Source organism: Channa argus, chromosome 22 (genome assembly GCF_033026475.1).
Source record: "Channa argus isolate prfri chromosome 22, Channa argus male v1.0, whole genome shotgun sequence".
NCBI classification, from domain to species: Eukaryota; Metazoa; Chordata; class Actinopteri; order Anabantiformes; family Channidae; genus Channa; species Channa argus.
In genome coordinates this window covers 12,839,312-12,866,671 of record NC_090218.1, presented here as the reverse complement: position 1 = coordinate 12,866,671, position 27,360 = coordinate 12,839,312, and the positions used below count along the sequence as shown (strand labels likewise).

Genomic DNA, 27,360 nt, shown 5'->3' with positions numbered 1-27,360 from the left:
CTTTGAAATGTAGTGGAGTCAAAATTTTAATATAAATAGGCTGCTGCCAAAAATATCTCTGCACTGTCAGTACAGTCTCTGAAATCTGGTTTTAAATGGGACACAGTTCTTGAGTAGTAAGCTTCAGTAGTCTCCCTTTAGCCACTAATTGTCAGATAAATGTGGCGCCAAAACAATTATACAAATTCCCTCTTTAATATAGTATGTAGAGTTTTTACCCCAAAACTGTACTGCGTAACGTACAATACACTAAATGAAATAGTAAATAGTAGTAAATTACTTTACTTGGTTGTGAAGTAAAAGTGATGCATTACAATTTGTACAAAAGTACAATTTTTATAAAGTAGAAGAATCTTGGAAGCACTACAATAAACTACAAAGCGTATTTTTTTCCCGTGGTTACTGATCTGCCCAAGTTATGGATCGGGGTTCATGCAGCCCAGGTGAGACTGTGGGGAGCAGCGAGCCCCGCCCCCCTCAGGTGCGGCTCATTAAAAAGCTGAGAAAGCGGAACAATGGCGTCTGTCCGTTTGAAAGCGAGGGCGCTAAAGTTAAAATGCAGAAAATGTCGAGCAGCGGAGTGGAAACGGCAGCTCGGAGCCCGCTGCGTTGCTTCAGGTTGGTACCAACCACGAAAAAGTTTAATTGCAGTAATTAACTCGGGATATCTGTCTCAGGAATGTCTGTAAAATCAAGACCGCACGTGACAAACGTAAAATATAGGCCACATGTTCATTCATGTTCATTTTCATTGACTTTAAGTATTTGTTTTATTACCTCTTAAAAAGCCACAGTAAACAGTTTTTACAAGGAAGCAGGACTTTACTGCCAGAGTTCGGCTGTTGATGAGAGAAGGGCCACATTTTCAATTTAGACTTGTTTACATTTTGTGAAACTAATTAACTTGAGACATCAGTCATCAGCTCCTGTTGGTTATGCGTCCATGAAGGTTCAAACACCTACTGTGACTTGATCTTATATGGCAGAAATGCTAAAAAATATTTAATATTATTAAACATTTAATATTGTTAAGCAATTTATTATTTAGTTGTTGTTAAAGAACATCAGATTTATGTGCTTCTAACAAACCAAACCCACTGTGTGAGCTAATCTCAATCCGTTTTATTAACGTTTAACCATACGCTGAATATCTCTGTTAAATACAATACGAATACAACATAAAGAAAAGAATGAAACTCATTCAAACAAGAAAAGCAACGCGGACACTGATCGAAATTCAAAAACTCAATAAGCTTAAAGAGCTATTTTCACTGATGGTTGTAGATCAACGGCTTTCGGTTGGTCCCTTCAGGGGTCACCACAGCAGAACCTGTTCCGCATGTTGATTTGGCATGAGTTGTTCCTTCGGATGCCCTTCCCATTTTATCCGGGCTGTGGACTGGCACTAGGGTGGCCCTTGGTGGCTGGTTGGGGTGGTATTCAAGCCCACTGCCTCCTGCATCCCAACTCACTGCTCTAGCACTGAGCCAACAGGCCCCCGGTTGATAGGTGTACATGAGTTCTAAATATGTCAAAACACGGAGGAGGTGTGTGTGACGTTAAGCATAGTGCAAAATTTACATTGGCATCGAATGTAAACGTAGTAATATTTAATAGTGACAGGATTAATGAGGAAAATTTAGTCAAGTAACAGTAAATGATATAAGATAAGTGGAGGAGGTGTGTGTGTGTGTGTGTGTGTGTGTGTGTGTGTGTGTGAACTGTTCCTTTGTTTGCTGGTGGAGTTTGATATTGCTCCATCTTTCTTCTGTGGCGTAATTCAAGGACCGAGTGTCCAGGGTGGGAGGGGGAGTATATGACCTTTCTTGCATGCAGATTGGTGGGAGGAGTGTAGCCGAACACTGGGTGAATTTGGCAACCAGTTGTTTTTTTTTTTTTTCCCCCCTCGTGTGAGCAAACGATACTCTGCAGAGTCTGTACATCCTGTTTGGTTACTGGACTTCACATGGGGGCGTGGGGGTCTTTTGAAGCCTAGAATCAGCTCCTCTTTCTCCATTTCCTGTCTGTATGCAGAGTTAACTATATCTTCCACACACCTGTTTGCCCAATGTTCAAACCCACATGGGTCTTAAAAAAAAAAAAGGTGGGACAGGATGAGTTTTCCTGTGACTTTTTTTAAGCTTGTATGAATCTAAATTTAATGTAAACTTTACACGTTAATGTAAAATGTTACAAGTATCACTCTATATTTACATTCTTAAAACATTTTTGCATCGTCTTGTAATAATGTCAGTAATTTAATTGAAAGTTCAAGCAGCCTATAAAGGATTTTTCATTTTTCTCTTTTTTTTTTTTTTTTTTTTTTTTTTTTTGTCCAAATAATTTTTAACTTGTGGCTACTACATTTTAAAAGGTCAAGATTTCCCACACAGATCCTTGAAAATGAAACTTATGGCTGTATCATCTATGTCATCATGTTTTTATGTGGTGGTGAAAAGCATGTTTACTCTGACTTGTACTTTAGCACAGTGTTAGGACACTTTATACTTCAAAACAAATACTTTATTATCTGTGTTGTGACAGAATAGGGGGGTTGATTTTAGACAGTCTTGTTTTCTGTCACTCAATCACTGAACTGTAAAATTGAGATGATTAAATTGGAATTTAGCCACTTACTAACCTTATTATATTGCACTGACATTAACAGCTGTTTGAGCTGTGCTACAGTATTTTGGTTGTTTTTCATTAAATTGTTAGCAGACTGTACATGACATGTCCACTGTGGAAGACTTGACATTGGAGGTCCTGCGACTGTTTGTGTTTGTTTTTTTTTTTGTCCTTTCGGTTTATCCCGTGAGTTCAGTGTCGCCACAGCGGATCATTGTCCGCATGTTGATTTGGCACAGTTTTTACGCCGGATGTCCTTCCTGACGCAACCCTCCCCAATTTCTACTGGGATTGTGCTGGGACTGCACAGCTATGGGAGGGGAATGGGCTGTTAGGGGCTCAGTGACTTGCCCATAGACACTACGATGTACCAGGGACCTGGGATTGAACCACTGACCTTGTGGTCCATGGACTGCCTTTACCAACTGAGCTACAGCCGCCCGTTTAAATAATGAAACATCTGTTTAGTTAACGAATCCTTCCAACCTGACCTCTGTGTCGCATTTACAGCTTCTGTTTCAGCCCATGGTCTTGTGTTTGTGCGAAGGGATGGTCGGCTGCCGTGTTGAACGGCCTCCCCGATCCGCTCCTGGCCGCCACATCCCCTGGATGCCCCGCCCCTGAACCGTGGCTCCTCCCTGGCTGCAGCTCCGTCTATGACAGCCTGGTCAGGTAAGGAACACACCTGGTGACGGCGAACACCTGCAGAAGATCACGGTGTTACACTGAACATTACATGAGCTTTTACAGGTTTTTCTGATTAGAGATTGAGTTGGATGTTTAAATCGAATTCTTCTACAGACTAAAGTCCAGTCCTACGTTACATCAGAGTGTAACCACACCACACAGCTAAACTTGGGGTTGCCTGCTGCTTGCGTAAAAGTAAATTTGGAAACTCAAACACAAAAAACTTTGTGGACTGATGAAACAAATTCTAAGAACTCCAGAAAATAATGAGAAGTAAGCGAAGTAAAGGAGGAAGAACTGAGGTTTCTTAATGGTGAACACATTAATTTCATTTACTTTGAGTATGTGTTACTCTGTAAGCAGAACAAGTTCACATGAACTCGGCTCAGAACCAAACCTCATTCAAAAATCTCAAATTGAAGGTTCATGTTGCTCTATAGAATCAGTTTCCTTTGGAAGGTTATTCTAAAAAAAAATCAAGAAGGAAAGATCAAGGCTAAAAAGAAGACTAGCTTAGAGTGGACACAGTTTGTTGATGCATAGATCTGCTCTTTCAGCTGAGTTTGACTCTGGTCTTTCTCCTCTGCATAGTAACGCCTCACCCATCCCGTCTCCTGCTCCTGCGAGCTGCCTGCAAGGGAGAGACAGAGCATCCAGCCACAAACCTCGCAGGTTCGAGCACAAGTTATTTGCTTTTCACTCAGCAGACGAGGAATATTTTACACCACTTTATCATTTTACTGAGCAGAAACTGAAAACAAACATGAAGATGCTGTGTCAGAGTAGCCACTGCAGCTTTGGGCTATGATGAAGGTCACTACACTCATGCATGAGAATTGCATGTGCACAGTAATGAACTTGTAGACTATGGTGCCCTGTTGTTCATATTAGGAGCTACTTGTTTTATTACAGCAGCCCTCATGTGGGTTTGTGACAAATTGTCATTTAAGTCATTTGATCATTGTTATTGCTTCCAAGCTATTCTTTTATGTTACAGCCTTATTGAAAAATAGATCAAATTCATTATTTTAGAAGTTTGAAACCACCAGGACTTCTACAGCAGGCTGGCTGGCCAAACAAAGCAATCGAGGTAAGATGCCTTAGTCAGGGAGGCGACGACGAATGCAACGCTCCAGTGTTTTCTCTGTGGACAGAGGAGAACCTTCCAGAAGAACAACCATCTCTGCAGCACTCCACCAATCAGGCCTGTATGGTAGAGGGGCCAGACAAAAACTACTCCTCAGTAAAAGGCACCTGAAGGAATCTCAGACCATGAGAAACAAAATTCATTGACTTGATGCTTGATGACAACCTGTTCCAGAGCTCTGGACCTCAGACTGGGACAACGGTTCATCTTTCAACAGGACAACAACCCTAAGCCCACAGCTAAGATAACAAAGGAGGGGCTATGGGGCAACTCTGTCCCAGCCAGACACCAGACTTTAACCTGATTGAGCATTTCTGCAGAGATCTGAAAATGTCTGTGCACTGATGCTCTGCATCTTACTGATGGAGCTTGAGAGGTACTGCAAAGAAGAATGGAAGAAACTGCCCAAAAATTGGTGTGACAAGCTTGTAACATCATACTCAAAGACTTGAGGCTGTAATTGGTGTTAAAGGTGATGATTAGGCCCAAGTTTGCCCCCTAGTGGAGACCACTGCCATTGTCTGTGTCTGAACTGTCTTAACACATCATGCCAACAGTAATCTGTCTCACAGGGAATTTGTAATTCAACCAGTCCCCTTTGAATTTTACACAACCATGCAATTTAAAACTTTAGAAAAAATCTGACCCAAACCCAGGAATTTAAAGCTGCAACAACCTGAAATCCTTCAGGGGCCTATAATTAAATATGCTCCAGAGAAAAAGACTTATAAAATAAAGTTTTAGTATTTGATTGCAGTTTATGAAATGCTTTGATTGAATGAGGATTTGGCTGCACATTGAAAAACATGGTACAAAATGCATAAACGTTTGTTCACTCAGATCGTCTCAACCTGGTTGTCTCTATGATGTCTGTGTTTCGTCTTCCAGGCCGTCCATCCTGGAGCGATGCATCCTCAAAGTTTCAACAAGCAGCGTGGCTGTTGGGACGGATGATTTTGACAAGAGGTCAGTATGGACTGAAGACTGCAACTGCTTTTTTTTTTTTTTTTTTTTTTTTTTTAATAAATGGTGAGCCCCCCCAAAACATTGGGGTAGGTGGATGTAGCTCAGTTGGTAAGGCAGCTGTCCATTGACCACAAGGTCAGTGGTTCAACCCAGGTCCTGAAGTGTCTCTGGGAAAGACACTGAACCCCTAACACCCCATTCCCCTCCCCAGCTGTGCAGTGCCGGTACAAGCCTTTTTTTTTAATGGAGTAAAGTGTAGAAAGCCTTTTACAATGGAGTCAATTTCTAATTTATCATGCTGCAACAAATTCTACTTGCAAGTAATTTTCTGCATTTGGTTCATAAAAATGGAAACGGGTAACATTTGTTTTACATTGAGAAACTTGGTCATCATAAGCTGCTAACTAAGTTATTGTTTAAGCCTCATCTTTGATTTATACTAAACCTATGGGGGTTTTTTGTTGTTGTTTTTTTTAATTTGCTGTTTCATAAGTAAGATGTTTGTGAAACCTCTGCTGAAAAAAGAACCGATCAGTTAATTAAAGAATTCAGTAACAACCCTGCTAACTGCTCTTCTTTGACATGCTTTAACCTGTATGTTGACCTCTTTGCAGGCATCCTCTCGGGCGCTGCTACCCCCGCCTCCCAGACCCGGTCAACACTGAGACAAACGCTGCAGTTCTCAAGCGTCGGCAGAAACAGATCCAGTACGGAAAAAACACAAGCGGCTACCAGAACTACCTGCAGCAGGTCCCCAAGTAAGAGCCCACATTGAAAACAGACAAGCCCCCATAGAAGTCCAGCCCGTTGCTTTGACATGTGCTGGGATCAAACTGACAAGACCTGCAACTATTGGATGACCCACTTTACCTGCTGAGCCACGGCAGCCCAGCTCAGTTGCTGCATGAGATAAGACAGGGGTCACCAACATGGTCGCCCCCAAGGACCACATGTGTAGCCCTTGGGCCTGTTGTAAAGAGAGCTCCCCATAGCGCCACTTACCAATGAGTTGAATTTTATGTTGTTTGCTATTCATTTTTTATTGTGAGAAATCAACATGATCTGTGTCTTCACATAGATGAATATCATTAATTTAATTGATTACCTTTAATTATGTTATTAATAAACTGAACATTGTTATTTCAAGAGTGTATTAAACTGGTAGCCCTTTGCATTAATCTCTACCCAAGAAGTAGCTCTCGGTCTCAAAAAGGTTCATGACCCCTGAGATGAGAAGTTATTAATTTTTTATTTATTTTTTCTTTTCGGCTTATTCCGTGAGTTCAGAGCCGAACGTTTTTATGTCAGATCTCCTTCCTAACGCAACTCTCCCAATGTCTACCGGGCTTGGACCGGCAATGCACAGCTGGGGATGGGAAATTAGAGGTTTTATGATATCTAATTGTTCAGTTATCATAGAAAACTAAACAATCCAGCTGCTCCTTAAAACTTTGAGATCTTCTCCTCCTCAGACACCTAAGGGACCCTAAGCTCCACCCATCCACTCCTAACAAATACAGGAAGTACAGCCGACGCTCCTGGGACATGCAGGTACGACTGTGGAGACGAGCACTGCACCTGTGGGACCCTCCAACTGACATTCAGCTGGATGCCAGTGACTCTCAGGACCCAGTGGAACAGCTGTAGGTGCAGACTACACATGTTGAGTGATTTGGTGTCTGAGTCACAACTGCCAGAAATACGATTCTGCTGGTTTCTTTTTTTAATTTGTATGTGCTGTACTTACACCGCCAATCTGGCAGCTAGTCGTGTGGTTCTGTGTGGAGCAACAAATGTTAAACAGCTGTTTTTTCACTGAAATTACTGCCAGGCAGGAACGAACAGGAGTCACCTCTTTAACCAATTGATGCAGATGGTGTGAAGGGGCCGTGTCATGGCCGCAATGTGCAGGCACATCAACTCAGCGCATTAATACCTCCTGGTGCTTTTAATATAAAAATATATGATCTGGGTTTTATAAAAATTATGAACTAATAAAAGCTCACGTATTTTTATGAGCTGTCTAAAATAATCTCCCGCTCACCAACTGCTTACAGCTTGGCCCTTCAGGGGTCTCCACAGTGGATTTTGCATGAGTTTTTACACCACGTCCTTCCTGCCGCAACAGAAAGGGAATCTGTTGATCTGTTTGATCCTTACTTTTTATTAATTACATGTGTCTTGGTATAAATGTTTTCTTAGTGAGATACTTTAAAATGTAGATTAGAGTACAAGTCTGTCTAGTGATTCTACTTGAGTAAAAGTTATGAAGTAGTACTTTGGTGGAGTGTGTGCATGACATTAATATCCCCAGTCTTAATGTTGTGGTTGGTGTAAATAATTAGACTCCTGACTTAATGGGTTCATACAGGCAGAGCCAGCTGGCAAAGATGACGTCTGACCTGTGTGAGGACAGCGGAGAGAAGCTGAGAGAAAACGAGACTCCAGCAGCTTCTAAAGCGTCCTCTGTGTCTGCATCGTCTGTAGGGACTTCACTGGAGCTTCCTGGACCCTGGACCATCCAACTCTCACCGGTTACTCTCATTCAGCTTTTCTATATTCCAGCTCCACTGCAGAAGTTGCTATAAGAAATATAAAATGTGGAAACTTTGTAAGCACGTAGAAAAGAACTGCAGCCTACATCAAAACTTGTTTATACAGACTTATCTTTTTTGGCAGGAGGCAGAGTCAAGACCTCTACGCTCCCCTCCTGGTCTGAGCTACTCCTTCAGGAGTCAGCTGGACAACGACAACATGAACGACTGGCTCCACTTCCTGCTGGAGACTGAACACTCCCAAGGTGAGGTCATACAGGTAACACAGATGAGCTTGGGTCACACAGGGTCATTCTGCAGGCACAGTGTTACTGCTCACCAGTCGTGAAGTTTAAATATTGGCCTAAACATTGTCTGATTTGCTGGGGAGACGGGTGACACTTGACTCCGGCAAAAGAGACCTGAGCTCCTCCAAAAGCAACAAAATGCTGTCAGATTGGCATAAACTTGGCTTTTATTTAATTAGGCATCACTCTGACATGTGAAACTATGATCAGAGGGTTTAAAATATCAACTTTGAGCGTCAGACATTCATCTCTGGCTCTGTTTTCCTTGTAGATTTTGGCTCTGATGACCAGCAGGTTCCTGTGTTTTCTGACCAGCTCTCGTGGAATCCGTACTGATCCTCGTTGACCTGAAACAAACAGGGTTCAGTCTTCTGTCTCCACAGCCCCAGGGCAGCTGGTAAACAGAGTATGCCTTTACCTGGACCTCCTGATCTGATGATCCTGAATGTGTTGGAGTAACTTGTGTGTGTGTGTGTGGTTTCTAGCATCTAGAATGTTTGTCTTTTTAAGATGTTTGAAGATTTACTGTAATGACAGCAGGGATGTGATTAGCTCTTGATCAGAGTTACGTCCACCCCTCCACGAGCTCTTCTCGGAGGTGTGAGCAGGCGCTGCCACCTGGGGACACCTGGGTGTACCAGGAAGTACCCTCTTCTTCCTCTCACTCAGCCCTGAAAGTGTTGCGATTTCCTGGCTGCTCTCGAACGTGTCCTCGGGTCGGACAGCTGAAGACTCTGACCTGGGCATGTTACTATAATTTGCACGTTAAATGTTTATGTTCAACCACATCAAATGAAGCACTTCTCACCTGCATCGTGTTTAGTTTTAAGTCCTGCACCAAAAAGCTGCTAATTATTGGTACTTGAAGTCACTTATTTTGTGTATTAATCCCATTTAGTTGTCACTTTTTCGCCTCTCTGTGGGCTATTGTCTGTTGTTCACCTTCATGCTCTGCTGTCTGGATCAGGCTCCACCTCTTCCTCCACCTGTACAGCCGTGTTTTTTCTAAAAAACAACCTTCACTAGTGGAGCGAAAAAGGCTGTAACTTTGTTTGCAAGTTTTCTTTTACTTTTTTGTGTTTCTCAATTTGTCCTTTTGTGTGCTGCTTGATAATCAAGAGCAGAACTGAAAGATCTAACTAATAAAGATGTAAATAAAGTTAATAAATTCACACACTGGTGTCGTCGTCAGGATTACACACATACAATTCTCTACTAATCAAATGTCACTTTATTGATTAAATTGAAATGCATTCAGGGAACTACAGAAATGCTGATTTCTGAGTTACTGGTAGAATGTTTTTTGAAGACTATTGAACATGATTCTGTTAACATGACTACAATTCTATTCCAGATTTGTTCCACATGTGCCTCCATAAATACAATTTCTGCAGAAATTAAAATGTTATGGTCTTTTTAGTTTAATTCATGTACATTCAACCACTTCACAAATGTGACTAACCCAGAGTAATTTAAATTTACTGTGAAATATTTTATTCACTATATTTTTATTCACTAATCTGCCCTGACTAGATTAACAAGATCTTGGAGAGAGAGGATGCTGAGGAATGGAGGAGAACTGTACTGGTTTCCCATTTTTAAGAACAAGGGTGCAGAGCTGTGGCAACTACAGAGGAATAAAGCTGATGAGCCAAACGATGAAGTTGTGGGAAAGAGTAGTGGAAGCTCGGCTAAGGGCAGAGGTGAATATTTGTAAGCAGCAATATGGTTTCATGCCTAGAAAGAGTCCAACAGATGCAGTATTTGCTTTGAGGATGCTGATGGAGAAGTAAAGGAGCAGGTGGAGGAAAATCTAGAGAGGTGGAGGTCTGCTCTGGAAAACAGAGGAATGAAGCTTAGCCGCAGCAAGACAGAATACATGTTTGTCAATGAGCGGGACCCAAGTGGAACGGTGAGGTTACAGGGAGCAGAGGTGAAGAAGGTGCAGGACTTTAAGTACTTAGGGTCAATGGTTCAGAGCAACGGTGAGTGTGGAAAAGAGGTGAAGAGGTGAGTGCAGGCAGGTTGGAACAGCTGGAGAAAAATGTCAGGTGTGTTGTGTGATAAGAGTATCAGCAAGAATGAAAGGAAAGATGTTCAAGACGGTGGTGAGACCAGAGATGTTGTTCGGCTTAGAGACAGTGGCACTGAAGAAAAGACAGGAGGCAGAGCTGGAGGTAGCAGAGCTTGAGATGTTGAAGTTCAGGATCAGGAATGAGGACATCAGAGGGACAGATAATGTTAGATGTTTTGGAGATAAAGTCAGAGGCCAGATTGAGGTGGTTTGGACATGTTCAGAGGAGAAACTGAATATATCTGTAGAAGGATGCTGAGGTTGGAGCTGCCAGGCAGGGGGTCTATAGGAAGACCAAAGAGGAGATTTATGGATGTAGTGAGGGAGGACATGAAGTTAGTTGGTGTGAGTGAAGAGGATGCAGAGGACAGAGTTAGATGGAGGCACATGATTCGCTGTGGAGACCCATGAAAGGGAACAGCCCAAAGGAAAAGAAGAAGAAGACGAGATAAAAGTGTAGCTAATTCATCCAGAATGACATCAGTGTTTATTAGTTCGTTAGATCCTCATTTAATAATCTTAAAAGTGACGAATAAACCTGTCGGATGCAGGGGAAGTTGGTTTGATAGAACCGTGGAAAGTTACTGGACGGACCAACCAGAGACAGGCTGTAGACACCTGGAGACATAATATAAAAACATTCAATTCAACTTTATTTATATTGCACAATGCAATGCAAACTAATTTCCATTAGAAACAACGACGATAATAAAAATAATAAATACACACATATAATAATCTTCCTGGTTGAGTCTGCTGACTTATGGGGACCTTGGTCCACATGTGAACACTTTCACACAAGTGGGTAAAACGCTTAAAACACATCCAAGCTCCACCTGACTCGTTTGCCCAGTAGGATATTTAATTTAGGCTTTAGACCCCAGATGGTAATGTTTCAATAATGTTTATTGCATATAAAATAATATAACAAAACATTTTCGGTTGGGGGGGGGGGGGTCTGTAGAGGATGGATGTGTTGCCTCCGTCCACACGTGTCCTGCTGCAGCATTAGGCTGATCGGTGTTTGTCCACGCTGCTTCTCCTCCAGCAGAAAAGACGGATCCGACCGCAGACCCGCTGCTGTAAACAAGCTGCTGAGATCAGCCTTTAAACTACAACTCCCATCATCCTTCAGCGTGTCACTCATTATTCCTAGCTTTGCGAATCCGCGGTCCTTTTTCTTATATTTCTATTTTAATAACCTGCTGTTAGCTGGACTGGGTTTGTGGTAAAAATGATATAAAGTAGAAATAAAAGGCAGGTGTTGGAGCTGAGATGAGGTGGAGCAGCGCCCCTCCTCCTCCTCCCCCTCCTCCCGCTTGGCACCGTAAATGTTATTTATGAACGCCTCCCGCTCACGGGCGTGTGCACGCATTTTCTTTATTATTATTGGGTTTAAATAATTAGGAGACACTGGACGCTGATTACAGCCCGTGTTTCAGTTTTGGCCGGAGCATGCAGCCCCCACTCGGTGCGGTTGAACCCACATTTTAATGCATTGTGGTGGGTTTGGCGGTGACAGGCGGAGCGGTGCTCTTTAATAATACTGGGTCAATACACCGAGCACCGCCGCTGTCTGCAACCCGCTGCACCCACTGGAGCCGCTTCACCTGGAGGAGCTACCGGACTAGGTAAGCGTGTCACCCGGCTTGGAGTGAGCGGTTGTTTGCTGGTTGCATGTCAGCTGTAGCAGCTCGGTAGTCCGGGCTGATCCAGCCGCAGCATCCCGCCGTGTTTTCGTCCTCACACGCTGCTCACAGAGCTCACAGGCCGGCCAGACGTTACCCACACCACCGCTAATATTATCAGCCCCCAGCGCTGGTTCTGGCCGTGAATTAGGCTGCGTGACATTCAGGTTTAATCAGACATCACTTCTTTCAGAAAACGTGTGGAGGAGTGACTGTAGCCGAGAATATGCCCTTTGATATCGGCTGGTTTGTTCTCGGCTTACGCAGCTAGCAGGTCAGTTAGCCGCCGTTAGCTCGATGCTGCTGCCCCGAGATGCAGCCAGGCGGCCGGTGTAGCTCCCCGTTAGCCTCACAGCCCCGCGGAGGAGACTAGACCCAGTTCCCAGAGTCTGTGAGGCTGTGGAGAATGCAGAGCAATATTCAGCCAGCTTTTCTGTTTTAAAGAGCAAAATGTCAGATTTTACTGTGCCGACCTTGAACGGAATAACGAAATGACATATTATTTATAGCGGGCTAACCGAACTGTTCTGGTGAGCTGTGTGACAACGCTAGTCAGCTCGGCGACTTAACCGGCTCACTTATTATTAATTCACAGTGTGAATTAATTGATTTTTCTACACGGAATTTATGTCAACATGTCATAATGACATCGCCGCATTTGCTCTGCATTCAAATGGGGAAACCGCTATGTAAGCGTGTTAGCATCTCCCATTGGAAACAATGGGATGTGTTAGCCAGAAGCTAGCAGCAGCTGAAGATGCGCAGCGGCCTCAGTGGGTCCGGGATCGGATATGCGGCCCGGGCTGCACAGAGGCCTCCGCTGCCGGGAGACAGACTGTCATCTGCGAACACTGAGGGCCATTATTTAACCACAACGAACCACGTGTTCCACTGGGTCCTCATTTACACTAGACAACATCAACATGAGGGGGGTTTATCCCTGAAGTCTAGTCTCCTGTGTTTGCACAGGTGGGAAGTAACTGACTACACAGGTACTGTACTTAAGTACAGCTTTAAGGTGCTTGTACCTTTTGTGGTACAAGGTAAATGTGAGAAATTATTGTTTATCTTGGTCCTACATTACTGTTAATGTTTTGGGTTTGGGACTGTTGGTAGGACAAAAAAAAGACCTTTAAAAACATCACATTAGTCTCCAGGATCTTGTGATGTTGGTTTGTTCACTATTCTGTTAGGTGGTGAAAATATGGGGTTTATTTATTGACAATAAAAGATATTGTTATTTGGCAGCTGTAGTTCTTGCTATAACAAAATTAATGCAACAGCCCTGTAATACTTGCTCCCTTCACAACACTAAACTGATTAATATTATTTTCTTTTATTTTTACTGTTGGTCACACACACACACAGAATAAATATGTGTGTGTCCTTTTTCTTTTTTAAGCGTTAATACCAAACAGTTTTTGTTTTCACCATTTGCCTTGTGGTTATTTCAAGCTCTTCTTATACATGACAGCAGGCCACAGATAAAACATCATTCATTAGTCATGAAAATAATCTTTAAATCATTTAATCATACGAGATATTTCAAAGGCAAAACTATGCTACGGCAATTTTCCACGTGACCCCACATCCACAGAATTTCCCAGCTGACTCCAAATGGCAGTGCTCCTGTCCTTTAGCATTCATTTTGTATCCCTTTCTGCTCTGTGCTCGTATCGATTTGGATCGCTGTACCCTTTGGCATGTCTTTGCACTGCGTGTCTCTGTGCTGATTTTGCATCTCTTTGATTGTTTTGCCTTCCTTAACAGTAATTTCTGTCCCTGTAGTACGTATTCTGCGTCCCTTCGTACTTGTTTTGTGTGACTTTACACTTGTTTTGTCTCCCTTTGTGGTGGATTTGCATGCATGTCCTTTGGTTTTACATTTCTGTTCTTTTTATTTATTTATTTATTTATTTATTGGGGGGGGGGCATCTTTTTAAGGTTTGTAGATTTTGGGGGAGGTTATGTTTTTTTTTTACTTATCTTTGTGTCTCTTTTTACCTGTTTTGGTCTTTGTATACATGACACTTCTAATACTTGTTTGCATGTCTCTGTGTGTTTTTTGTCTCTTTGTAAATCTTTTGGTCTCTACTAGTTTTTGACTCTTCACTCCTGGTTTAAATCCCTTAGTAGTTGTTTTGTGTCTCATTATCATTTTACATTCCTCTCTTTTTGTGTCTCTGCAATATCTTTCCTTTATTTTTTTTTAACTACTAATAGTTTTCGTATTAGATTTTCGCGTCTCCCTGTGGTCATTTTACTTCCCTTTTTGTTTTATTTTCAGTCTTTATTCCCATTTGTATTCTTTTGTACTTTAACTGAGTGTGTATTTATTGTGTGTCCACTTTGCATTGGTTTTACGTATGTTTGTGGTCATTTTGTTTGTATTTGCACTTCTTTGATTTTTAGTCTTTAAAGTTTAGAATGACAGTGGAAAACAGTAAAATCGATGTGATCAAGTGAGGCTCACCTGTGTCTACCTCTCTCCAGGTGCGTTGCTGAAAGCAACACTTGCCTGACAATGTTCTTGTGAGACTGGGCGGGGCTACGTTTGCCCTGAGGTGGTAAGGAGGCAGAGGAGTCTCACCCTCAGCCCTCCTCCATCCCCTATCTCCCATCTTCCTGCAACAGACCAAACGGACGGACAGACAGACGGGTGTGGCTTTCCCCACTTTCCCCTCCCTCCTCCTCCTACCCTCTCCTCCCCATTGTCTCCCCCTCCTTTCCCCATTTTCTCCCCACCTCCGTCCCCCGTGTCACCCCTCGGACACCCCATCCCCTGCCACCATGCTGTGGTCATGCTACTGGTGGAGAGCCTGAGGAAGTAGACTCTGGAAGGCGACCCGTCTCAGCCAGGGGACGTCTACCTGGTGAGTCTTACGTTCACCTGGGGCCTCACAACTGTCCAGTCTTTACTCCTCGGGTTAGGCTGAACCATGCTGAGAGGAGGAGTAAGAACCAGAGGCACAATTCCTCTAGCGTTTTAACTTCAATTGCAGATGCAGAGACAAACCATGATCACTGGCAGAGGTTTTCTGAGGTCTTCCTGAGCCCATGCAGTGATTTCCACTTCAGAATGATGTCTGTGTTTAATGGAGTGGCCCCTGAGGGCCTACAGATCCGTTCTTCAGTTTTGGTTTCTGCACTTGTGTAGAGATGTTTTTCGGGATTATCTGCATGTTTAAATGATATTATAAAACCTTTAATGATAAAATCCCCTCAATCTGTAATTACAAAGATTTGGGTGGTTACAGGGTGGTACATCACATCTGACTAAAACATCATTGTAAATGTAACCTTAGTTCTGTAGCTGTTATTTCACTGTGCACAAAAATTATCCATCTTTAGAAACAAAATTAATCGAAGCTTAATTTCCTAGATTTTCTCATAATATCTGAAAGAAATATTTGATAAAATCAGTGATTATCATGAAAGATTTTATTTATTTTAACAGGTACTGTAAAAATAATTTTGCTTGTTTATTGTGCAGTCGCAGGTTTACAGGAGTAAAGATGGAGTAAAAGCTTTTTGGGGAAAAGTACCAAAAATGAAGCTGGATTTCAGAGGAATTTAAAGGGCTTGTTGATCATTTAGCAGTCGCTCCTATTTTAGATACAGAAACTTGATGTGTTTGTGGAAACCTGGAAAGAAATCAGAAGGTTTGAGTTTAGCATGTAACAGAAATAAAAATATTTCCGATTCTGAACAATTTCTAGTCAGAAATCAAATTAAAGCTGTGCATATGATGCAGTCTTTCAGTATCTTTTTTTTTTTAAGCACCTATATGGTACATTTATTGATTGTACAATGAGCTATCTGCAGTTATTGATTGTCTGTATCTGGACAAACAGATGCAAGTTTGTAGCTCTCACTGCCTCTATGGTTGTAACACGGGCAGAGGTAGAAGTACATACAAGTACAGGTACTTGTGTAAAAAGGCACTGGTGAAATTACAAGTACTGATTGAACTTCTTATACTCAAATAAAACCGAAATACTGAAGGATGTGAACTTCAAACAGAAGTCCTCACTTCATATTAGTAGTTGGGAGATTATTTAACCGTCTTACTGGAAGCAAAATTAAAAAGCAATACACTGAGCAATATCTTTGCTGCAATATGTAAATCATTCACATTTAGTCATTTGTCAGACGCTTTTATCCAAAGCGACTTACAAGTGAGGTGCAAGGCAGCAAAAAGCCAAGGAGAAAACATTAAAGCAAAGTCCTGTCAGAAAAGTGTTCACAGTTCATGAGATGCACTTGAAACATTATGATCAAGACATTCAGGTCTAATCAAACCTTAATTAACACTAAAACTGAATTTGTGAGAAACCACCCAACCTGTGTATACTCTGGGTTTATGTACAGTATCCATTTATTTATGTATGTGTTTATTTAATCATACCGATTTTTGGCAAACTAAAAGCGTACAGTTCAAATTGCTAATGCATATTTAAATAATGAAGTATTAGTCGATGTGAATTGTGAGGAGCTGCTACAGCAAAATGATCAACCCAAAATTTTGTGCCCTGTGGGCGACTTTGACAGACCCCCAGACTCAACCCTTGGAGCACAGACAGGAACCACAGGCTGTATCTGAGACACAGAGTCATCTTAGGAAACAAAGGTTAATAAAGTTCACTGAGGTCAAGGTTTCTCCCAAACCAACACACTGACTTCAGACCTGTCTGTGAACACCTGCCTGTCGCTGTCAGTCGTGGAGTGAAAACTTTTCAAATCTTTATAATCAGACATGTAAGGAGCCTCCTGTAGTTAGTGAGGAGACCTAAGCTAATGAGTAAATGGAGCTGGACTGTCGCTGCTCATAGCTGCTGGTCAATACTGACTGTTGCTCCAAGTGGAGAATGGCTCCACAGTGATGAGTGATGTCTTATTTTTCACTTTACATCTCAAACATTTCTTCTTACATCACTGCTTTAAAGTCTATCAACCAGAGTTGTATATAATTTTTTGCGTACTTGCTTTGTATCTCTTTTGTGAGTTGCATTTCATAAAAGTGTCAAATGACTAAATATAATATGTATTTGTAGTAAAGTAAACAGAAAGTGTGTGTCTCTTGTCTTTTAGTCCCTGCTGGACCCAAAAACCCTCGCAGAGTGCTGGCCCCCAGATGGCTTGATGCCTGGTGAGAGAATTACATTTTGTAAATTGTAAATTGAGTATAGTAAGATTTAGTATTTAATTTCCAAAATCTTGCTTTCAAAAGAGAAAATATTTATTAATGAGGGATGTTAAGGTGTTTAGAATGGATTTGATGGATGGATGTCACTACAGCCAAAAACAAAAACCTGGAAACAAAACGTCCACAGTAACATCCCTGCACCGTGTGTTTCCCCTCAGAGAGCAGCTACTGGCAGCTCTGCCCTCCCTCCAAGTCTAGTCTGCAGGGAGGGTTACTGAGCTCTAGTTTCCCCCCTGGCCCTGTGCCCCTGGTCCCCCCAGATGCTCATCTGCAGGAGGGGGGCGACCCCCTGGATGGCACACCCTCTCAATCTCAGCAGCACCGGCCCCTGGCGCCCAGCACCTCAGCGTCCGAGCTGTCGCTCCCCGGAGCGGCGGCGGCCCCTCCCGGCCCCGGACTCCCTCCCCCTCCTCCCCCGCCCCCCAAACGGCACTGCCGCTCTCTGTCGGTTCCCGAGGACCTGTCGCGCTGCCGCTACACCTGGCGGCCCAGTGCCTCCCGGGTCTGGACTCCCGTCAGTCGCCAGCAGTGTCATGGAGGAGTTGGGGGTGGGGTCACAGGTGGGGCGGCAGGGGTAGGAGGAGGGGGTATAGGAGCGGGTGGCGTAGGAGCCTGTCCCCTCCGTGCTCCTAGCTCCTCCCTAAACTCGTCACTGCACTCCTCGTCCAGCCCCACCTTCTTCAGCCTGGCGCTGTCTCCGGACTCCCCCCTGCCCTGGAGCTTTCCCTGGGACCCCAGTGAAGCAGCGGCAGGTGGAGGTGCCTGCTGCTGCTTCTTCCCCTCACCATCATCGTGCTCTTCCTCGCCCTCCCCCCTCCACCCACCCCCTCCTCCTCAGAGGCGTTTTTCCCTCTCCCCCGTGCTTATCAGAGACTCAGCTGCCTCCACCTTCCTGCCGCCGCCTCCCGTCCCGAACAAAGCGGCAGCACCTCCACTGGGCTGCTCTGCGGCATCTGGAGTGACCACAGGGGGCCCAGTGCCTGCTTCGCCCTCCTCAGCCTGCAGCACGCCGTCATCTCTGAGACGCAGCCTCCCTCCGCAGCTTCCGCGCTGCCACTCACAGCCCTGCGACCTGCTGCTGCTCAAACCAGGCCTGAAGAGACGCCGGGACCCTGATAGACCCTGCGCCCGACCCATCCTCGACTTCACCAAGATGACGCAGGTACAGCAGATTATTCTTGGTTTTTATTTATTTATTTATTTAATTAAACAAAGGTTGATCAGAATTCTTTTACACGGAGATAAAATTACAACGTTCAAAACTAACAAAAATGTAGGAAAGATCAAATAAAAACAAACAAGAGAACAGAAGTAAGTGAACAGGTCTTTTCAAATCTTTTATTTTAGTTATTTTAATAGAAAGACTGCATCATCTTCAAAGAATACCCTGAAACACACACACCTTAAAAAAAATTAATAAATAAATAGAAAATGTAACTGCATCCAGTGATTTTAATAATTAATAAAAATGTGATGAACTAATAAAAGCTGATGTATCATTATGGTCTAACAACATGTCTGCTCATAAAGTGTTTAAAATCAGGTTAACCTTTAGCAATGATAACGTCTTTAATTTATTTCATCAGATTTTTAAAGGGTAAAAAGTACACTTGCAGTATTTTGTGGCATTGCCTTTGAATTGGGTAACGTGTAGCTTTCTACAAGCTTCCACACACATTTTTTATATATATATATATATATATATATAGATCTCTCTCACTCACTCACTCACTCACTCACTCACTCACAAAATTTTATTTTCTTTTTTCACTGTTAGGTCATTGTCCTGCCGAGATATTTGTGTCCAGGCTTTAGCTTCCTGGCTGAGACATTAATTCAGGATGTCATCTATCTCATGTAGTGCACCAGTCCTTTTTGCCATGCTCGTGCTTTGCAGTCGATGTTGTTCTTCTTCCTCTAGAAGTCACAACTATTAATGATGTCTGACCTTTTGCAACTCCCCATAAAAACAATTAGCCAATCTGAAGCTTTTTAGGTTTCGACCTTCATTTCTGGAAGCTTTCAGGCTGTTTAAAGATGCTGTAAACTTTTGATCCACTAGGATTTACTATAAAGAAAGTAGACATCCTAACTGATCTGGCCCTCTTTCTGTCGACCCCCCCACAGACCCGCAGCATTGACCCGCAGTGTCTGGAGCGTGGCGGAGGCAGGCTGGCCTGTGGCGGTGACGTGTGCATGGGCATGGAGTCCTTCATGGGCGACTTCCGCGGTTCCTGCTCGCCAGCCGAGTGCCTGGGCCGGTCCAGCATTGGACCACTCAGTGAGAGCGACGAAGAGTGTCGCGAGGCCGATGACGATGATGACGACAGGGAGGAGGAAGCTGATGAGCGCGAGGCAGCGCAGCAGGCAGTGTTTGAGAGGGACTGTACAGAACTCGACTTGAACTTAATAGAAGAAAACTGACATATTTGTAAATGGAAGGCTGTTCTCTGTTTCAGTTTCTAAATTTGAATTGATCTGAAACCTTCCCCTCTACCTGGACCACAACACTCCCGCCTCCTTGCCACCAATCAGCAAGGCTCTCAGGAACAACACCTTCTCTCATGGGATGAGCTGGGGTAAACAGAGCTGATTGACGACGACAGTGATGATCTGACTACCACCGTTGGAGACTCAGCGCTGTGGCTTCACCTGGAATCCTCCTGGTTTTTAAAGGGAGGATCTCAGAGGGTAACTGCTCGGCCATGACAAGAGGAGACCTCGACACTCTGAGTCTTAACCAGCACAGTTTGTCCTCTAGAGTATTAAACAGGGGAGAGCACCCCTGCATCTGAGCTTCACTTGCCTCTAAAACATGCTCCCTCAATTTCCGCATTCCCCATTAAAACCTCAACTGGTATTTGGAGCCCAGATGCTTTCACTTTTCCCACTTCTGTGCCTGGACTCAGGTTTCCAGGTGTCCCTTTGCTTCCAGGTGTCTTCCAACATGCGGCTGCTGAGTCTCCCTAACACACTACAGTCTGATGAGGCAGTCGCCGCTCTGCAGCAGCAAACTGAAACCCCATCACCACGCAAGTTACACACCAACACACAAAGTAAGGCACCAGACACCAGTTTAATCTTCAGTAAGGGTTTAAAGTTCAGTTCGCCCAAGGTTGGAAACTACTGAGAATCAGAAGAATCCTAAGATTTGGTGTATTTCCTCAATCAGTGTCATGGTTTCAAGATGGTATCAATAATAGTGCTGGGGGAATTAACAGCTTCCTTTTTCTGATTAATGACAACAGTTTAACACATAAAATATAGAGCTGGTGAAATTACCGCAGTAGATTAATCCAAATTAATCCGGATAAAATGTGGAGGTATTACAAATACTGATTCAGTCTCAATATACACGTAACGTAATCATGACTAAATGTATTTAATTGTTCATCAATAAAAAGAGCAAAAAAGAGGTAGTTTTAACCACTTTGGATGTACTAATTTGGTAAACAAGTCAGTGTCCTGATTTACTGAGCAGAAATGTTAAGAGGCACAGACAGATATGGTTCGAGTAAAAAAAACATAGTTTTATGTTTCCTAACATGGTAATACTGAAGTATCATATTTATTACACTGGGGTTGGCTCTGTCCAGAATCACTTTTATGGGCAAAACTTTATCCTTAACAGCAAACAGTTTAGAGTGTGGGGTCGCATCAACAACAACAAACAGCAACACACACACTGATGTAAACACTTGAGAGGTCAGAGTCATGTGACCTTTGCGTGGTGATGTGTTTGGGTTTGCTTGTGCGTTGTGGCGTCGTCGCATCAGGCTTCACTGAGGGCAGGTAGCCACTGATGCTGTTGTTCACCTGAGTGTTCACACATTCCTGTCACACACACCTGTCAACACTAAAACTACTTTGTGTGTGTGTGTATACGTGTACTGACATGAACCCTACAGTTACAACAAATGTCACTGTGGAAACCGTTTATCCACACTGACATTTTAAAGCTGAGCAGACACTGTCTTTATTAGTTATTTCACACTATTTCACTATTTTAACCTAATTACCAGAATATCAACTACATTAAATATGAATTATTGAACATTTACATTTGCTACCACTGTGCAAACAGCTGGTGGAGCTATTTCTCTAGTCGGTGCCATTAATTTATTGCAGAACAGGAGGTGACAATGGGATGAGGTCGTTAAGAGCTCCAATCAGAGAATGTCTAGAATCAAAGCCCTGACCTCCCAGAAATCCAGTGGATCAGTACTAAGTCAGTCACAACCAATTTGGGGGTAAATATGGTCTAATTTAACTTACTATTGCTGAAGCAGTAAGTTCAAGTGACTGTATAACGATTTAAATATAATCACTGAGTTTTCAGCTTTCATTGAACAAAAGCATTCAGTGTTTTTAAATGTTTAAACACAAGTGCACAAACTGGCAAAATGGATCAAAGTCAACAAGATGATGAACACATCCTGTGCTGTCTTAGGATGACTGACAGGTTTGGTTTTGGGTGCATGGAGATGCTCAGAACAACCACGTGTGAATGTTGTGTTGGTAAAGTTGAGCGAAAACAGCTGCAGGTTTCGTGATGTCATTCTGTTTTTCCTTCAGTTTCCACTCGAAACCCACTGGTAACGCTGGCGCATGAAGGACCACATGGCTTGTTTTACATATTCACATATAGTAGTCATTCTTCACATTCCTGCTCATTCATATCTTTTGTTTCCAGTGACTATTTTTTTTCTGTGAAAACTAACCTGCAGTGAGATGATCCATCACAGTCAATGTTTTGGGGGTTTCATGTTAGTTTTGTCAAAAATATGTCTTTGTCACTTTGTGATTGACACTGACACTGTCCCTGTTAAACACACACACACTCCATGTAACACGTAAACATACACACATAATTTTCCTGTAACCCATAAATGCACATGATCCATGTATCGCACATACTGTATGTCTGCACATAGTGAAAAAAACGAGCATAACAAACATGAACACTCTGTTATTATTATTATTATTATTATTATTTTTTATTTTTTCAGAAAAGATGCTTGAAACAGGTCTTTGGTCCTTGAATGCACCAAAAAAGGAGCATTTTTATACGTGTGTGTGTGTGTGTGTATTATCATCATCAGATTGTTATGGCTTTTCTGGTAAAGTTGCCCATATTTACATTGTACAGGATCATTAGTTACCCATAAGCTGTAGTGGTCGACATGGTAGAGGGTTTAAAGTATGTTTTAATTTGGCAAAATGCAGTTTTCATGTTACTTGATTTATCAGGAACAGTTCAGCTGTTTGGGAAATACAATCATATTTTTATGAGAGAGATGTAAATTTGGATATCATGTCATGTCTGTGTGTGAGAGCAGGAGCTGGAGTTATGGGCTGTGTCCAAAATCACCCCCTACTCACTACATCTGAATGTGGAGTGTGTGTGGATCTGTTCCCTTTTTATCGATTGTTTTTTAAAGTCTCACAATGCAATGCTCCTTGTTGTGTGGCTCAAACAGCTGTTAGTGATGATGCAACGTGACAACGGTTAATAATTGTCCAAAATCTTATCTCACTATTGAGACTATTGACTGAGTGAATGGGGATGAATTCTATGGGCCATTTACATCTTATTGTTTCTAATAATGACAAAATCCATGCACCTCACTGTGTTTGTCAGGTTTCAATGTGTAACAAACGAAATATGTAACGCCACAAAAAAAATGAATGCTTCTTCTCTGGTGTGACTATCACATTAGCGCCAAAACTAACCACCTTGGAATAATTCCTTGTATAGACTGTTTGTTTTTCCAGGTCTTCCCATTGTGTCCAAATTGCATTGGTAACATTTGTGACTAAATAATATCTAAATACATTTTTAATACGTGTTCTGTTAATAAGTGAGCTTAATCAGAGTTGTGCGTATGTGTAGTTCTGATCTTTGGGCAGCCACCGGTTTCTTTCTGCCGTTTATGCTCCAGTCTTTAGCTAAGCTAAGCTAACCACATCTTGAGTCCAGCTTTCCTCTTCACACGTCTCAATCTGAGAGAACGAGAATAGAATGTGACTGTTCAGCTACTTATTTAACAGCTTTGGTTGCTGTTAATTACAAATAATGTATTGTTTACAACAATAATTAAACCATGAGGTGCATCCAGTAAGAGACACACGCACACACATACACAACGTCGCCATAAAACGCACACACTGTCCCTGTAACACCCCTCACCCCCCACCCCCACCCTCCTGGTTAGTGGTTTGGTTTCTGTTGATTGGTCCATAACACTCAGCATAAGCCTTAACTGAACATATTCTATTATTCTGTAAATCAAACATTAAGAATTTAAAAAAGGAAATGACAAAACTAATGGCGAAGAAACGGAAATGTGTACTGTAGCTGTTAATCTTTTAGTCCTTCTGTTCATTATTTTCTGCTGTTCTTTCTTAATATTTCTAATCTGATGTCTGAGCACAGCGAAGCGTTGGCAATGAACACATCATGTTTGAAAAAACGAAATAAACTTCAGGACAGAGGAAGAGCAGTCATGTACAAAGTTAGCGGAGAGACTCGGACATCTCTTGTCTTTTAGAAATGTTTTTTATTGTATGTGATTTAAAAAAACAATGACATGGCAATTTGAAAAGCAGTTTGTGAATAAATTAAGTTTATTGAGAATTATTTTACAAAGAAAGGAAAACTGGTGTCCTGTGTTTATTATCACTTTTAATGAAGTAATAGAAAACCTTTGTTTACAAAAGTAACTGATCAATGTGGCAAATCTTTAAATTTTTATAAAATTATTCTCATATGAAGACTGCAGCTGTCTTTAATATGTAAATGTTATTATCTTATAAAGTAATTTTAGGAGAAAAGGTCAGTGAAAATAAAGTCACAATTTAATGTGAGGACTTTAAAAAATGTTTATTTTTATGAAAAGCTATTTCCTCAAATATTGCAGTGAGGAGGAAAAATAAAAAAAATCTATATTTTAAGAGAAGTCGTGATTTGCTAAAGTTGCAGTATTTTCAGAAATATATATGAAAATAAAGTCAGACAAAAGGTTGATATTGTGAAATGAATATCAAGATTCTTGTTGCAAGAAACAACTGAGAACAAGTCACAAGCCTGTTTAAGACATGATCTCTAGAGAATGTGAATAAAATGTAATTCTGTGGGGGGAAGTAACTGAGATCGTAAGAATTTTTCTGAGGAAGAGTTTTAAATTATTATAGTACATGCAGTTCTGTGAGGGGCAGAATACTGGAAGAATAATATGTCATATCACATCATAAATTGTAATGAGAGAAGTTCCAATTTCTCTTGAGATCAGCAGCTTCATTTTTGAGTCATTACTAAAAGTCAAAGTCAAGATATTTCAAGTTATATTTTGTCAAAGAATAACTCAAAACTGAAAGAGAGAAGTCACTGAGAGAACTCAAAACATGAGAATAATCATGAGTTGAAACTTTCTAATTCCATTCATGGTTACATTAGCTAAACCCCAGAGTTAGTCAGCATCCTGAAACTCTTCGCTTACATTTATAGTTAAACATAGACGTCTGTCCTGCTTGTAGTTTGTGCTGTTAAACTGACGTGTGTTATACAGGCAGGTGTTCCTGTTATTCAGTCCAGCATCACTGAATCAAATATAAATTCACCACGACTTATGGAAACAAAACCTTTGCCAGAATGAATCAGACTTGACACCTCACATGAAACAATAAGATTTTTATATACATTTAGTAAATACAAGTACGTATAAAGTTAATGTTCCCACAGTTTACAGCATTGTTATAAAAAGGTTTCTCTTAATGAATCATAATCAGATGGAAGATAGTTCCTAATGAAAAATAGACTTTATTGACAGTTGTTTTATTCTGAAATGGAATTTCATGAATGATCATCACTGACCACAGCGCTGGGAGAAAACTTTCTGACACACTTCAACATGGTGAGAGGTTGGTTACAAATGGTTAACAGTTAAAACAGCTTCATGTTGTGGACAACTACACTGAAACTACAAAAATAGGTGAATACAAGACATGGTTCACTCTGTTCCCAGTTCAGTGTTTCTCTGCAGGGGAGCTCTCTGGGGAGGGGGAGCCGCTTCCCTCCGGACCCCCGCTGGAGGAGAAGGAGGAAGAGGAGGTGATGGCTGGGGCCGAGGTGATGCTGATGGGGATGACTCTCTCCTTCCCATCCCTCACCGCCCTCTCCCGTGGTGCTTGGATCTGCAGCTGTCCGCCCACCAGCGAGCAGGTGACGGTCTCGGGGTCAACATCACCTGGTAGGTCAAACTCCTGCCTGAACTCCTGACACCTGTAAGAGTAGGAGCCCTTGCCGTCCTCCTGCTTCTTCTCCGTCTTGCCGCCCACCCTCAGCTTCCTGCCGACCTGTTTGACTGACAGCTCCTCCGGGGAGAACTCCTTAGTGTCCAGGCTGAGGGCGAAGCTGCTGGCGTCATTCCCAACCTCCTGGAAGGTGATGGGCTTAAAAACCCTCGTGGAGAAACCAGACGTCTGGTCGAGGTCATCGAAGATCTTCTGGTGCAGCCTCTCCATGTACTTCATGCTCTGCCTCATCTCCTGCATGTGGCGGATCATCTCCTGCTCGATTTGGTAGAAGAGCGGCCTGGTTTCGGGCCACAAGCTGCGGATGGGCCAGTGCAAATCCAGAAAAGGCCTCAGTGCGACCGGGGACGGCTGGTAGACGCTGGGACTCAACATGCTGCAGGTGGAGGTCTGTGCTCAGATGGGGACTTCGCTCTGCGGTCTGAGTGTCTGTCTGTCTGCCTGATGTCTTCTCCGCTACTTATATACACACACACCCTTGCCGGAAACTTCCAGCAGCATTCCTGTGTGTGTTGGTGTGCGTTCACAGTCTAAATGCAGCGCGGCTGGTATTCCTGCAGCCTGCTGCCACATGCCGACACATATCAGCTTTGTTTCTATTTCTGCTGTAGGACTCGGTCATGCTCTCTAAAAAGCAGGTGAACACACACGTGATGAGTCACTTTACAATCACATTACATTTATTATTGTGTTTTTATAGTTTTCTTTCAATTTGCCTCTGTCCAGCATAGATTTAGTACATCAGACAATCTTCAGCTTTCCTGTGCTTTTCTATGTCCAGGAAGCTGGAAAATTATTCAATAAAAGTTTATTTAAAGATATCAGAACATCATGTGATTATTATAAAAAAATGTCAAGGTTAAAGCTAAATGGAAAATTATAACTAACTGTATAACTGTGTGATTGTTGACTATCTGACTGACAGACCACAATGGACAAAAAGTATTGTTTTTATTTCTTTTTTTATTCACTCCTCTAGCTCAGTTTTTTCTTACTTACTGATCTTGTATTTGGGATCAATAAAATCTTGAATCTGCAGCTCAATGGAGCAAAGACAAAAGGAACTGGTTGCGGATCTAAGAAGGCCCAAGGCAATAGTGGCTCCAGTTTCTATTCAGGGTCCCAGTGTGGAAGTTATGGGGGACTGTCAACATCAGTCATGTTGTAGGTCATTGTGAGCTGTTGGACTTTTGACAGGAAGCAAAGCAAACCTCTCCCCTTACAGCAAACCTAACCTCACAGTTAAAAGAAGCACAACTTGTCTATTGTGAATTTGTGTCTGTGAACAGTGAGAGCTGGCTCCTGTCTGAGAGCGGAATTTTTATTTTAATGAATACCAGACAGCATGAGATTAGGATTAGCTCTGAGCCACACTGCTTTGCACTGACCGAATGTTATGTGTATGTCACATGCGTCCTGAATGCATCTTTCAACCAATCGCATATTAGCTGTGAATATGACGTAACCATGCGCGACGTTTGCGCCCATTGGAAACACCAGTAAATACAACCACGAAGAACAGTGAGTATGTGTGGGGGATTAGCTCAAATGGTAGAGCGCTCGCTTAGCATGCGAGAGGTAGCGGGATCGATGCCCGCATCCTCCAATTAGTGTTTTTTGGGTACATTCTCTGAAACATCATCAGACACAAAGACAGTATTAGTTTGCTTTATCCAAATATTCTCACCGTGAGATTTTAAAACGTTCCTCTGTGTTTGTAGAATAAAATTAGGTTAGTAGTATGTTTATTTTGTTATAGTTTAGGTATTTGTAGTTTATAACATTGGGACTCGTTATTTTCCAACTATT

At 42.3% G+C, this 27,360-nt stretch overlaps 3 protein-coding genes and 1 non-coding gene across 6 annotated transcripts; 3 read left to right on the top strand and 1 right to left on the bottom strand.

The window, feature by feature from the left end:
* Positions 1–509: 509 nt before the first annotated feature.
* On the top strand, positions 510–9,442 carry slbp2 (stem-loop binding protein 2). Of its 2 annotated transcripts, XM_067492669.1 has the most exons (9): positions 510–618; positions 3,139–3,300; positions 3,907–3,987; positions 5,351–5,428; positions 6,043–6,186; positions 6,901–7,071; positions 7,800–7,962; positions 8,108–8,228; positions 8,542–9,442. In XM_067492669.1, exons 1-9 carry the CDS (start codon positions 557–559, stop codon positions 8,604–8,606), a joined length of 1,047 nt encoding a protein of 348 aa, XP_067348770.1. In that variant the 5' UTR covers positions 510–556; the 3' UTR covers positions 8,607–9,442. The 2 variants fall into 2 exon arrangements, with proteins under 2 accessions (XP_067348770.1, XP_067348771.1); XM_067492670.1 differs by lacking the exon at positions 3,907–3,987.
* Positions 9,443–11,658: 2,216 nt separating this feature from the next.
* fam53c (family with sequence similarity 53 member C) lies at positions 11,659–21,356 on the top strand. Of its 2 annotated transcripts, none has more exons than XM_067492655.1 (5): positions 11,659–11,975; positions 14,526–14,905; positions 17,124–17,181; positions 17,397–18,400; positions 19,366–21,356. In XM_067492655.1, the coding sequence occupies exons 3-5, from the start codon at positions 17,175–17,177 to the stop codon at positions 19,660–19,662; spliced, it is 1,308 nt and encodes a 435-aa protein (XP_067348756.1). In that variant the 5' UTR covers positions 11,659–11,975; positions 14,526–14,905; positions 17,124–17,174; the 3' UTR covers positions 19,663–21,356. The 2 variants fall into 2 exon arrangements, with proteins under 2 accessions (XP_067348756.1, XP_067348757.1); XM_067492656.1 differs by lacking the exon at positions 11,659–11,975 and adding an exon at positions 11,982–13,024.
* A 3,678-nt stretch (positions 21,357–25,034) lies between these two features.
* Positions 25,035–26,076, bottom strand: LOC137108292 (heat shock protein beta-11-like). The gene has a single exon (XM_067492698.1). The coding sequence runs from the start codon at positions 25,924–25,926 to the stop codon at positions 25,264–25,266; it is 663 nt and encodes a 220-aa protein (XP_067348799.1). The 5' UTR covers positions 25,927–26,076; the 3' UTR covers positions 25,035–25,263.
* Positions 26,077–27,084: 1,008 nt separating this feature from the next.
* Positions 27,085–27,157, top strand: trnaa-agc (transfer RNA alanine (anticodon AGC)). The gene has a single exon. It is a non-coding gene; the product is annotated as a tRNA-Ala (tRNA).
* Positions 27,158–27,360: the final 203 nt, after the last annotated feature.

Bases quoted from the DNA above. Each gene is read 5' to 3' on its own strand.
- slbp2 (XM_067492669.1), top strand. From the start codon at position 557: ATGCAGAAAATGTCGAGCAGCGGAGTGGAAACGGCAGCTCGGAGCCCG. The intron at 5,429-6,042 runs GTCAGTATGGAC...ACCTCTTTGCAG, and splicing joins ACGGATGATTTTGACAAGAG to GCATCCTCTCGGGCGCTGCT. The intron at 6,187-6,900 runs GTAAGAGCCCAC...TCTCCTCCTCAG, and splicing joins TACCTGCAGCAGGTCCCCAA to ACACCTAAGGGACCCTAAGC.
- fam53c (XM_067492655.1), top strand. The intron at 18,401-19,365 runs GTACAGCAGATT...ACCCCCCCACAG, and splicing joins ACTTCACCAAGATGACGCAG to ACCCGCAGCATTGACCCGCA.
- LOC137108292 (XM_067492698.1), bottom strand. From the start codon at position 25,926: ATGTTGAGTCCCAGCGTCTACCAGCCGTCCCCGGTCGCACTGAGGCCT.